The sequence below is a fragment of the Myxocyprinus asiaticus genome, chromosome 17 (genome assembly GCF_019703515.2).
Source record: "Myxocyprinus asiaticus isolate MX2 ecotype Aquarium Trade chromosome 17, UBuf_Myxa_2, whole genome shotgun sequence".
In the NCBI taxonomy this organism is placed as follows: Eukaryota; Metazoa; Chordata; class Actinopteri; order Cypriniformes; family Catostomidae; genus Myxocyprinus; species Myxocyprinus asiaticus.
The window spans coordinates 38,000,892-38,015,385 of NC_059360.1; the positions used below are offsets into that span (position 1 = coordinate 38,000,892).

General features: G+C 37.1%; 1 protein-coding gene across 1 annotated transcript in view; it reads right to left on the bottom strand.

Moving 5' to 3' along the window:
* ism2a (isthmin 2a) overlaps positions 1-14,494 on the bottom strand; it is a 44,796-nt gene that overhangs the window by 22,206 nt on the left and 8,096 nt on the right. Inside the window, exons 2-3 of the mRNA XM_051722283.1 lie at positions 8,439-8,681; positions 3,916-4,201 (exon numbers count right to left, since the gene is read on the bottom strand). Coding sequence (XP_051578243.1) covers positions 3,916-4,201; positions 8,439-8,681 — 529 coding nt within the window. The remainder of the gene's footprint in view (positions 1-3,915; positions 4,202-8,438; positions 8,682-14,494) is intronic.

Below are 14,494 nucleotides of genomic sequence, written 5' to 3' on the forward strand. Positions count from 1 at the left end.
AATACTTATATCAAATATTAAACATTTCAATAATCTCTATAAAACAAACTATGGTATTTGTTATGAAAAATACTAGCCTGAATACTAGCTTTAACATCTGCTCAGTATACAAAAATGTTGCAAAGATATATCTGTAAAATACTGCATTATCTGGAATGCATAACATTATATTTTGAGCATTGTATTTTTTTTATTTTTTTATATATATTTCTTAAACACCTATTAAAAAATCTGTTTCACATCCTTGATCATAAACAATGTAAAATATCTGTTGAATATCATTCTAACATTTGAAAGGGAACATTTAAATCACCATAATAATTTCTCATTTGAAAATGTATTGATTTTGCTACATTAACAGCTCTTATCCACACTTGAGACTTACATTATCCTTAACTACATACTTTAGAAAACAATAAAGTTAGGAAACTAAAAACTAAGTTTTCAAACAAAGACAGAGTAATGTGGACATGGCCTTAATACCACAGGCACTACAATATGTAATACTATAGTAAAACCATGGTAAATGAACAAAAACCTATAATATTCCACCAAGCTGTTGTGCCTGTAATTCTGCGGCTCACCATAATTGCAGAAAAGTGCTTCATTACTGTACGCCTCTAGCGCAGACCACATCATTAATAATGTGGCTCATTTGTCCTCTCTGTTTCACATTCAGGCTTGTTTGTACACAACACACTCCTACACTAAGTATACTCATTAGGTCTATTTTAGAGCAGGAGATCCACTGGGGCAACAGATTGAAGCCGGTTCAGTTTCATTCCCACATCCTCCAAGGCACTACTGCTGACATGACCACAGCGAGCACACTGCAATTGCTTATTTTTTGGCTTGGCTTTGGATTTTGCCACATACCACCAATGCACTTTCACTGTAATGATGCAGATAAAACATGGTGGAACAGAATCCCAGTGAAAGATTATTCTTAACAGTCAATGCAAAAATAAGTAGTGAAATCATCAGTTACATCAATAAGACTGTAAAAATTGCTTTACAAGATTTTTGATGCAATGATAACAATAAATGTAAGTGCAACGTAGTTCTAGTGGGAAGACTAGCAGCTGTACATCATCGCACCATTAGCTAAGTAACTCCTTGCCAATCACATGTAAGCCAATGCTTTATAAGTCTGCTCACAATCTATCACATTGCTTTTTCAGTGTGCTAACATGGCAACCTCCACCACCCCACCACCACCAGTTGAGTCCCGTCCTGCACGGGGGTAGGCTACAACTTCTTCGGACCGCCAGACAGGGCTACGCCAAAGAGAGACATTACATTTCTGTTTTACATTCATCAAATAAATGTCATCTTAAATTTCACTCAAGTCTGTGAGTCTTCCTGATAGAATAACAAATCCAGTTTAATTGCCCAGATGTTTGAATGTAACTCTATCGCCCCCTTTAGTACTAAGGTTTGTTTTCCCGCCATGATAATGCAAGAATGCACGTTAAGCATGTTCAACCGCACTGTGTGTTGGCAATGTGGTGGCTAAGTGCTCGCATATGCGTTAGCGAGTATGTTTTGGCTTTTAAAGCTAAATTTAAGTGCCACCTAGAGGTAATGTGGTAGAAATATTAATGTGAGTATAAAAGACTTTATCATAGGATTTAAACAGGCATATAGTCATATATCAAATTAAAGTTTATTGTGCTGCCCTTATACCACAGTTCGAAAGATTTTCAATAGAATCACATTTTCAAAAGAATCAAAGTGAAATATGATTTCTGTAAGACATCAAATATGCGCCGATCAAATATGTGCCAATCAATGCAGCTGTAAGCCCCAAGTAGCCAAAAACTTTATATCTGCTGTTACCTTAGACAGTTATCTACAAAATTGGCCATTTTTACTTGTCTCTGAGCTTGCTTGAGTGAATAATCCAATGTTATATCTAAGATGTCCAGAACAAAATATGCAGCCCTGCAGGAAAACATGCTAAACAAATCATCAGAAAAATATGTTCTCTAATATTGGAGATAAAAAAGTTTTATATCATCATGAAGGGCAGAATATTAGATTTCTAATGACACCTAGATTGAGCTTCTAGTCCACTCAGAGGCTGAGATATTCGATGAAACAATAGTGGTGGTGCATAAACTGAAAATTAGACTGAACATCTAAGGATGAGCAAATTTTTGAGGGCTAAAATGCATTAGAGTGCCACCCATATTTCAGATCTGCATTTTGATATGGAAGGTGATAGAGGGAAACAATTCCTACTACTTGCTGCCATCTATTTGAATAAAATAAGACTTTTTAAAGGGAGATAGAGTGAACAGAACCAGAACTTTATGCTTACAACAACAACAAAAAGGACAACAACAACAAAAAAGGTTCTGTTCATCATATGATTACAAACATAAAATATTTTTTATGTGAGTTTTTATTTGGGGAGTGTTCTGAAAAAATTAGACAAATTTTTTGCAATTAGTCCATACTATGTGTAAATGGTGAGCTTTTAAATTTGAGTGTGTAAAATTGCAGGCGGCAGCCCAAAAATGAGTTTAAAGTGTTAAGTGGCCTGACAAAGCAACATTGGTTAACCAATGCCATGAGTGTAGGGTGAGACTACCTGTTTGACTATGGAGGACCATTTTTTGAAAGTTCCTAAACATAAAAGCATTGTCCTAAAATGCTTTGGCAGTTTACTCAGGCAGTAAATATAACTTGGGTGCAAAAAAAAAAAAAAAAAAGAAAAGGGAGAGGACAGACAAAACAAAGGAAAAAACACTATTGCATTCCAAGGCCTGAGAACTGCCACAAATCCGAGAGAGACCTCAAAGGGCCAGGCCTTGTGAATCGCAGCGAGGCGCCAGTCGTAGGATGAAAACACAGCAGACGCTTTCTTTGTCAACTCTGGCCTACTAGCCCTTTTTTTCGATCTACTGTCTAATTGAACACAAATATTAGTTGTTTAGCTAGCAGAGAGGCCCCATGCTGCTCTTAGCAAGTGTCGGGCCTGGGTTTCAAACAGCCACACTTTCCTAGCATCAGTGTCAACTTCAAAGACCTCATACAAAAAGCTGATGCTCAAGAGCCTGCTGTCACTAACGTGAACCAGACGTAGCCTCAAGTTTCCTCCAGTGATCCCTTACCCAATACTTTCTTTGTGATCTTTTCTGTGGAGTATACTTTGAAAAGGTTAAGAGCACTTGATGATAGGTTGTGTTCTTGTTTGTAAGGATAAAATCACGTTAAAAATGGTATTTCAGCAATATGGTTTGCCATTTATGTAAACATTTTGAGCTAATGATCTGCTTAACTGGCAAGAAACAGTCTGGCGAGATAACATGCGTACCACAACTAATGTTGTGATAATGTATAAGGACACACAGCATCGGGTCGCCTTTCACTGTTTACTGCTGATAGGCATCAAGAGAAAGTCTGTGGAAGTGGTGACAGAAATTACATGTTTATGTAGCAGTTCTTGAGTATGACCTCAAAACATAAATCATAATGTCAGGACTTAAAGAGGAGGCTGGGGCCCACATTGCTCCTTAAAACCAAGGGAGAAAATCAGCTCGGCATACGTGCCCTGGCTTGAAGCCCTAACAGGAGTGCTGATATTTCCGATAATGAGGTTGAAGAAAAACAAAAACTAAAATACTCAGGGTTTCCAGTTACACAATTGGGAAAAAATGCAAACATTTAATTTATGTCAATTATTCCTATATTTCAAATAGGGTTGGGAGCTGAGAACTGGTTCCATTTTTAGAAAAAATACCAGAACCTATGATTTTCATGAGTTCTTTTATTAATCAGAATCGTTACAAGGAATCAAAATAGTTAAATTCCTTATGATTCCCATTTCAAAATAACTCTACTTTTTGCAGCAACAGGGACAGAACATCCATTTTAAGCTCTTTCTGGCAAACAACTTCTCATGCTCACCATAATTGTCCATGGAGTCCCAGCCCTTCCATCGTTGGTTCCAGTCCGCACCCACCCCGCTCAAAAGGGAATCTTCTCCCTCATAGCTGAGGTCCTCACCGTTCTCCTCGAGACTGCCCTGCCCTGGACCTTCTTCACTGGAGTCATGATATTCCCAGAAGAGAGGCCAAAAGAGCTTTTTATGGTCCAGCCACTCCTCAGAGCTCAATGACCAGTCATTCCTGCTCTCTTTGACCAAGTCCATCTCAATCTCCATCTGAGGGTTGTCCACAACCTCAATAGTGACCTAGTAGAAAGACAGACATAAATTGAGTTTGCAAAGAATACTGGCAAATAAGAAAGCTGTGGTTCTACAAAAAAGTGTAGGGGCTTTTCAAACAGAACATGCACTTGTGTTAAAAAATCTCAGCACAGGGGGTCCTGGGTAGCTCAGCGAGTAAAGACGCTGACTACTACCCCTGGAGTCGCAAGTTCAAATCCAGGGCATGCTGAGTGACTCCAGCCAGGTCTCCTAAGCAACCAAATTGGCCCGGTTGCTAGGGAGGGTACAGTCACATGGAGTAACCTCATCGTGGTCGCTATAATGTGTGGTTCTCGCTCTCGATGAGGCGCGTGGTGAGTTGTGCATGGATACTGCGGTGAATAGCATGAAGCCTCCACACGTGCTTCGTCTCTGCGGTAACGCGCTCAACAAGCCACATGATAAGATGCGTGGATTGTCAGTCTCAGATGCGGAGGCAACTGAGATTCATCCTCCGCCACCCGGATTGAGGTGAGTCACTATGCCACCATGAGGACTTAAGAGTGCATTGGGAATTGGGGATTCCAATTTGGGGAGAAAAGGGGAGAGAGAAAAAAAGCTCAGCGCAACATATTGAAGAGTGCCTAGAGGTGTGTTTTTAAGAGTTGAAGTTCTTTTAAACTGACATGGTGTGTATAAAACGCTGTGCTTGTGGCATGAAATGCTGAAAAAGCACAGATACTATCATAGACGTCTGTTTAGCTAATGTTGACAATGAAAACTATTCCATATAACGGAATAATGCATTCTCTGTGAACAGCCCTTTAAGGTGGTAAAGCAGATTTTTAGAACATGGTATCTGGTTTGTTGCAGGTCCAAGGTGGTTCACCAGGTCTAACCAGCCTGACCAAGATGGTCTACAAAGTCCAAACCATGTCTGCCATCTGGAAGTATAGCTGATCAACCATCTAGACCAGCTTGGATCTGCTAATGACCATAAATGACCAACTTGGACCAGCTAGAAACCAGCAAAACCAAGTTCCATCAGAAGTTTGTTTTCACTGGATTTCCAGCAGTGTTAGCATGTTTTCCATTCTCAGTGTTTTTAAGAAGGATGTTGACGCGTGACAGGCTTGTTCTGTGCATGCCTGGGCTCATAGTGCCTGAGTCAGACAGACCAGGAAAACGATAGCAAGTGTTCCAGCAGGCCTAGACAAAGGATTGGTTGTTTATTTTCCATACAGCGTAACAATCTGATGGCTGCAGCAGCTGTTTATAAAGACATAGAGCAGTTTAGAGTGGGTGATTATGCTACTGTAACTGCACTGTTTACAACAGTCGGCCTCCACACTCTGATACTACAAAAGAACATAAGACATCAATTTAATGGCAAAAGATTAGTGGTTTAGATCATTGAAGGTCATTCATCAGAGAGTAAAACTATTAAGAGATTGAGGAGTGTTTCATAATTCCTTTGGGATATTTGAAAGAGCTCTACTATGTTCTTTTGGTAAGCTCTTGAATTGGATGGAGAATTTGTTCTTATTACCATTATGAAGGTTGAGTCATGGCTCAAAAAGAGAAGAAACCTTGAGAGATAGCCACAAAGCCTACATTCTCTTGATCAAAATGTCAGAAAGTGTGTGGTACTTTGGAAATCCTGAAACATTATCTGCTATATGACAGTACAATATACATTCTTATTAGCTGCTGCCATAATGGAGACACATTAAAATGAAATAGCTTTTTTTCTGAAATCTATGGACGATGGACCATTCCCACTTGGAAGACTCTGGAATTTTTCCTATTATAAAAGTAAATTTGCTTACCAGGGTTCTCCTGTGTATTTTTTCCCTGAAGTACAACTTTGTTTCCTCTCAAGTCTACTTACACACATAAACTTCATAGCAGTACTAAAAATATAAAAATCTCTTCTTTACCAGTGTTGCAAAAACATTTTAAGATTGGGATCTGCTCTTGGAGGGTGCATTAAAAGTGGCTGTTAAAATAATGCGACGGCCTTTCACCTTCTGGATTTTTTCTGGATTTTTTTTTTTTTTTTTTGGTATACTATGCAAGAGTTTGAACAGCATGGCTGAAATGAGCAACACCAGTGTAAAGGTCTCGCTTGGGGTAATATAAGAGGTCTCTCCAGTTTAGAAGCAGCTGTGACATGACCAGTAATCGTGGAGAAACCCAAAGTCCCTACTGCAATCACAGCAGCACACTTTGCAATAACAGTGAAACAATGAGTGCGTAGGTTAATTACATTCACCACAAACCATTGCCAAGTAAAATCAATACATTAAGCCAACTCATTAAAAAATGATTTAGTGCGCCCTAAGGAGGGAAATGACAAGGTCTTGGTAATAGTGAGATCTGGAATAACACACTACCCCTTTAATATTAACAGTGGTCTTTAGAAGATGAAAACTAATGCCAAGATATATAGACCCTAAAGACACAAAATTAGTGATTCTGTCCATTTTCTTGATTTTCTTGTGGTCTAGATTATGTTAACAGTGTAGTTTTGCATTAAAAAAAAAAAAAGGTATACATTGGAAGAAACTGATTATGAGGTAGTCAAATACAGGTTTGGGCAAAATTCAGAATATAAAAATTGGCTCCCTTTCAAATCATGAGTTGGAATTTGAATTGAACTGGCCACACCCCAGAGGACACTGAATTGGAATTTGATTGGAATGACAGGTAGAGGAATTTACTGAACTGCAATTCAAAGAAATTCAACACAGTTACACAAGGAATTTAATTACTTCACATACGTTTGTTCCACTAAACAAGTTAATTTTGACAATTAATTTATACACACACACACACACACACACACACACTTGTTGGTGCAGCTATCATTATGAGGACTTTCCTTAGACATAATGATTTTTATACTGTATGAACTGTACATTCTGTCCCCTAACCCTACCCCTAAACCTAACCCTCACAAAAAAACGTTCTGCATTTTTACATTTTCAAAAAAACATAATTTAGTATGTTTTTTAAGCAATTTCAATTATGGGGACACTAGAAATGTCCTCATAAACCACATTTATAGCATAATACCCTTGTAATTATCAGTTTGTAACCTAAAGAAATGTCCTCGTAAACCATTTAAACCTGCCCACACACACACACACACACACACACACACACACATATATACAGGGTTGGGAGGGTTACTTTTGAAATGTATTCCACTACAGATTACAGAATACACGCTGTAAAATGTAATTTGTAACGTATTCTGTTAGATTACTCAAGGTCAGTAACGTATTCTAAATACTTTGGATTACTTCTTCAGCACAGGTAGATTTTTTCATTTGTTTTGACTATAAAAACTCTGCCAGTACAGTAAGACAAAATACACATGTTAAAAATATATTCTCTGAAAAAAACCTAAATATATTATGCAGTGTTGTTTCTAAATCAAGATATATCAAAGTGATCTTGTTTTAAGGATTTGTAGATATTTTTACAGGAAAACAATACAAAAATTATTATCAAGAATATGATTTTTGCCCTAATATCAAAGGTCTTACTAGAAAAAAAGAAATTATGATCCAACGTGAATTTTCTTGATAAAAAAATATGATCGTGCCTGGTAACGTGCATGTAAAATGGCTAGAAATAGCATTTTAGCTTTGTGTAAAGCTGACAATTTACACAAGGTTTATTTCTATTTCTTCAAAACTTCCAAACTTACTTCAAACTTACTTCTCTGTCTGCTCGTATGAATGTAACACATCATAAGAAAGTGTTTCACCGCTGTTCAAACGCTCTTTGGATTGCAGCATTTATATGTATAAATGTTTTCCATCTGAAAGGACTAAATATTAAATGAAACAAATGACAATAAAATGCAAAGTAATTTCTTCAGTAATCAAAATACTTTTTGAATGTAACTGTATTCTAATTACCAATTATTTAAATTGTAACTGTAGTGGAATACAGTTACTAATATTCTAAATACGTAATCCCGTTACATGCATTCCGTTGCTCCCCAACCCTGCATATATACTATATATATATATATATATATATATATATATATATATATATATATATATATATATATATATATGTCTTGATGAAATGTTTATGGGTAATTCACACTGAAAGAAAAATTCTGTTTTATTAAAAACTACACTTAAAGCATGTGAATGTCCTGTTTTATTTACTTAAATTCAAATTCAAATTGAGAGCCTTGTTAACATGACAAAACTAAATTTGTCACATGACAAAAAGGTGAAATTGGGCCTATTCTTACTTGAATGTTTGGGTTCTGGGATCCCAGGTTTGCATTGGCAAGATCAGGGAAGTTCTTCAGGTCCAAAATGAAGGGTTCCTCTTCCTCCTGTGGAGCAGGTTTAGGAAGAACTCCCTCTGAGCGAATCTGCGACCATCTCCTCTTATGACGGGGCTGCGAAGATGGAACGCTCCTCAGCTGGTTCTGCCTCTGAATGTCCAAAAGCATCTGCCTGACATCTTTGGAGCCACCATGACCTCTGACCTGAGAAGGACACACAGTATGCCTTACAATCCACAGCAGAACATCTGGTGATCTAACAAACATTATTTACATGAAAGCACTAGGTTTCATTCTGTATAAAGCCCAAGTGAGGCTCAAAGATAAATACTTGTACGAAATTTCGTCATGCACATAAAGACGGTTAGAGGACCTGTCTTAGTTCAACACCATATCCAATCTATACAGCTGTGACCTCATGGCCCATATGAAAAAAAGATGTCTGGGCTTCAAATAAACCCATCTGGAATGAAATGTCTAACATATGACAGCATATCAGGTGGATTTTGGAACGGGATTAGTTAAAATCATGACTATAATTTAAGAGCCTTCTTTAGCTTTAATACTCCAGGAAAAGCCTTTTCCCCAGAATTTTGGTAGACTTCAGCAGTCTCTCTTAAAATGATACTTCACTTAAATATGAAAATTCTGTCATCATTTACTCACTCTCATGATGTTCAAACCCATATTACTTCCTTTCTTCCATGGAACACAAAAGGAGATAGTCCGAATGACAATCTTAGACACCATTCACTCTCATTATACGAAAAAAAAATATGCAATGAAAGTGATTGGTGAGGTTAACTTAAGTCATACGGGTTCGAGACAGCATGAGGGCAAGTAAATTATGACAGAATTTTCATTTTTGGGTGAACTATTCCTTTAAGCCTGCAAATAAAAAATAGAGTTTTCTTCAAGTTCTTTGATTTCCATGCTGCATATCTGTCAATCGATGCTTCATTGGGTTACCACTAGTAACATAACAAAACAGACAGAATAGAAACATCAACAAGGAAGAGGAATTGCACGCTTGGTACTGCAGTCTCATTCTTTCTCGCTCTGTCTGAGACAGTCATGGCTCGCTCTCTTGACAGCTGTTTGACATTATGGGTAATGCTGCGTTTGATGGAAGGAGAGGGACTATGAATTCCTGGAGGAAGACTCAGGAGTCGGGACAGTGCATGCAGGTAAATGATTACACATTAAGGGATATGTATCTCTTTCATCTGGTTTACTTCAATATGGAGACGTAAAGTCTGCGGCGGGATAAAAAACAAAAAATAAAAAAGACAGAAAAAGGCTGAATCCATGACAGTACTCCAAAGCACTTTGCTGCTTGGTACTAATCATGTCCAATAAAGTCTCAAGCCTCAAAAATGAGACAGATGACAGGAATTCCTTTCAGGTTTTCAGAAATGTTCTGACTTTTTAAAAGATGCAAAAGTCATCTAATTATTTTATTTTTGCAACTTTAAATTGTTGTTATTATTATTGAATTAGTTCTAATACTAATTATTATTATTACAGTCAACATGAAATCTTCTATGTTCTTATTGTGAATGATTCATCAGTGCACATTATCTCAAAGAAAAAACGTTTCTCCTTGTAATCTTTCAACAAAATGTATTAACTTGCCTCTGAAATTGCTTTGCTTTTTAGCCTACATCACTAAGCCCTCTTATTTTTCACTCCCTCCCCTCCAACCGCCTGTCATGCAGAGACCAGTTTTCACAATTCAAATAAAGTCCCACCCTTCAATTTTTTTCTAATTTACTATCCTATTTCAATCAAAAATATGTCATATTACAGAAATAAAATGGGTTGCGAACAACATTTCGTGTTGATTTTTTTTATTTAAAGACATTTAAATACAAAGGCATTTGTAACGCATCATTTACCATCCATAATGTGACATGACCAAGTGTATATTCAGCAGGAAATAATATAGTGCGGAACTTGATTTAATCCATCTGGATCTGATAGGATCATAAAAAGCAGGCTACAGTATGATATTATTGGTTAATATAAATTTTAGGGTTGTCGATTTAACATGTTAAATTAGTGATATTAATTATTTTTAAAAATAACACGTTAAAATCTAAACACAATTAATCATGTCCCCATACTGTAATAAGGAATATTCGTACCATCTGAGCAATTCAAGCTTGAAGTACCACCTGTTTTTAGCAGGGGGCAGTAAGCGACACTCCAGCTGTATAGGCAATGCGCAGCTGTACAGACAACAAAACCACACTCAGGCTTGCTTGACAGTTGCAACAGCACAAGATGATAACGTGTTCTTATGTTCAAACACAGCTGGACACAGCGCAATTCCAAATGCAGGGATCTCGAAACTTGTTTTTCTAGGTTTCAAACTACATTAAACTTGACACAGTGACATAAAAAGCTGTATTTATGATGTGACACAACCAAAGTGACACACTCCAAAAGCATCTGTCTGACGCATGTGTACACTGACACATCCTTAGAAAAGCCCATATAATAAACATATCTCGGACAGACGAATTCAATTGCAAACTGGATTGCTGTGGACTGCAGGCCAATATGTTCAATAATATGGAAATCAATAATATATTGCATTTTTAAAGACACTTTTTGTATTGTCTTATCAATGCTTTACTCGTCTGCAACAATAATGGATTTTAGTTTTTGGAATTATTATATTAATAATGTATATTATATTTATAAATATTTAAATGCAAATAGTTAGTATTATTTAATCACTATGTTAAATTATTATTGTTTTGGGGCCTTTCTCTGCAAATATTTTATATGCGATTAATTGTGATTAATTTGATTAATTACTCAGCATATCATGTAATACAAAAAATGTTAACAGATAAAATACATTAATCATTTTTCCCAGCCACTTTTTCTGGTTATGTCTGCAGAAGACGAAAGTTGTTTCAGAGGTGAAAGAAAGATACAAAATTTTGATGAAAGATTATGTAAACAATTTTTTTTTTTTAGAATAACACACTGATAAATAATGTACAATTAGACCAGGGACATTTATTAAGAACGTACATAGGGTCCATGTTCATGCTGTCTTTAACTGCAAGCACTCTCCATCATGCAATAACCACCAGATGAGACTCAGTTTGGCTTTTACATTCTGGATCATGCTGCGCTTCAAAGAGAGCTCTAGTGGAGACCCTGTCTATAAGCCACCAGAGACTTCAAAGAACAACCACATAAACACATAAATCAGAAACAAAAAAATGTACACTTCCATGTCATAGCCACATCATACTGCATGCCTTCCTATCAGTTCTATAGAGAACTTCACCATACTTTTCCCTATCTTTCTCTATAGTGTTGAGTAACCCTTCTGAAAGTTTCAGAACATCACCCTGGTGCTATCAACAATTTCAACATGTGGTTCTGCTCTTCCTCTTTCGCATATAGGCTGGTTTGATGGTCCCCATGTTCCCTGCCGACACAGCAGAGGAGAGAGGGGGAGCTGAGGGGGTTATTAACTGATCAATGCCTCTCTCTGCTGATCATGCACGGCCTGCCTTGTCTCACTTCACTGCTTGTGTCTCTCCCACATGCAAAACAGATGTCCTCCGCTCCAGACGATAAACTTCACCCCGGCGCTCTATTGAAGTTCATCATCGCAGGGGGGGGAGGGGTTAGATATGAGGAAGCTCTTTTAATGATTTAACACACTGATCTCTAAGGAGCTCCATGTGATGGAGAGGAGTTTTTGGCACTAAAATTTCAGTCTAAATGAAAATTGAGGTCAATTAATCAATATTTAAAGGGATAGTTCAACCAAAAATGAAAATTCTGTCATTATTTACTCACCCTCACTGACAACCTTATGACATTCTTTCTTCCGTGGAACACAAAACGAGATGTTAGGCAGAATGTTAGCCTCGGTCACCATCTTTTTTTCCACACAATGAAGTTGAATGGTGACTGAGACTAACATTTTGCCTAACATCTTTTGTGTTCCACAGAGAAAAAAAGTTATACCTCTTTTGAACAACATGAGGGAGAGTAAATTATTACAGAATTTTAATTTTTGGGGGAACTATCACTTTAAGAATAAACCCTTAGATCAAAAGGTTAATTAAGATAATGAGAAACATAAATTCAGTCTAACTTTTGACTGGCAATAGAGCACAACACTCTGGTTCTGGAAGTAAAAATCCCATAGACAAATTGATTTTCAACGATAACTTATAAAACTTTAAACACAGTCCTACCGTGAGCTACAAGGTTGTTCATCAATGTTATATGCTTCCGTTGAAGCCATCCATCTGCATTATCTCAACTTAATTGTTTGATAGCGGAATACATGGTAAAGAACTACACTACCCATGGTACAGCAGAGAAAGATCCACCAATCAGAGAACCTGGCCAACGAAACCCACGAAACGTGCCTCGGAGCGACCGCCCACTCCAATGACACACTGTGAATGACGTAATCGGTCGGTCTTAAACTACTTATTTATTTGTACATTTCAGGATATTTTGCAATAAACGTAAAATATATTTTTTCTATACTTATAATCAACAATCTTAAATCAATAGTTTTATATATTCCGGTATATATATTTATATATTCGGTGTGGTTGAGCGTTCGTCTGGAGAGAGAGAAAGCGGTAAGGGTAAACACCTGAGCACTATGGTGTCTAACACCTGTTTCTGATTGCAGTAAGCCCTGGGGAGGGTGATAAATGGAGAGACCACGCCAGAGACAAGGAGAGAGAGATGCACAGCAGTATGATGCGTTTGTGTTTATTTGAAACTGAAAAGCCACTCTTTGATTGTGTTAAACGTATAATAAATACCTGAGTTTGAGTTTCAACATACCCGATTCTCACTCCTCCTTCCCACAATGACAAAACTTATTACAGTTCCCATTGTTTTTTATCCAATTACATAATTCGCAATGCTTCATGGGATTGTAGTTTGTGCCCTCATGAAAGACAGTAAGTACAAAGCCTTGTACCTTTGTCTTTATGTCTGATTTTCAAATAGTTTTTTGCCTCAAAACAAAGTTCTTGATGTTGTGATTCATCTCAGAGCTGATTGGTTTGGTTCATGGCTCACAACTCTTTTATAAAGGAGTTATTAAAAGTCTATGGAAGAAATGAATGGGGAAAATATTTTCGGAACCCAGATGGCTGAAAAAGTGGGCGGGCACTGTTGTGCTCTATTAGAATAAAATATAACAAGGTTTTTAGAGTGCAACAGTGCCTTAGGGATTTCATAAAGTACTTCATAAAAGAGTTAATGAACCAAACCTACCAGCTCTGAGGTGAATCACAGAATTACAAACTTTGATTTAAAGCAAAATAAGTATTTGAATATCAGACAAAAAGTCAAAGGTTCTTTTTCCGTGGATTGTTTGCCACGACTCTCTGATTGGTGGATTTTCCCCCTCAGGATCATGGATAGTGTCTTTCTAAATTAGGGATTCCACTATTAAACAAGATTTTTTTTTTTTTTTAAATGATGTTGAAATTACACAGACTGATGGCTTTAATAGAAGCATATACCATTAATTACCAACCTCAGAGCTCATGGTTATCGTTAATAATCAATTCCCCTTTGGAAAAAGTAAGTGTGATTTTTACTTCCAGAATCAGATTGTTGTGCTGTATTGCTTATATGGGACAACCTGACTCTATGATAGATTCAATGGAATCAATTGTAAATGAAGTCTGCCATATGCATTAAGGTTAAGAGTTCACTGTTTGGCATGCAGAGTTGCTGCCTATGAAGAGTGTTCCAACGCAGACACTAATAAGGTTTCTAGGTTTCGGTTAGGATGCTGCCTTTATGGGATAGGCAATAGACAGCACTGAAGCTCACTGATGTTTGGAACAGAGCTAATGTGTCAGTTAAATTAATCTCTAGGAAATGAACAGTCGGAGTGCAATTGGGAACTACTGTCCATTTTTACAGTCGTGTGAAAACCAATGAGTTGTTACCATCCACAAAGTCTTTTCGGCCTGCCTGTGTTTCCTCACTTTGTGCGC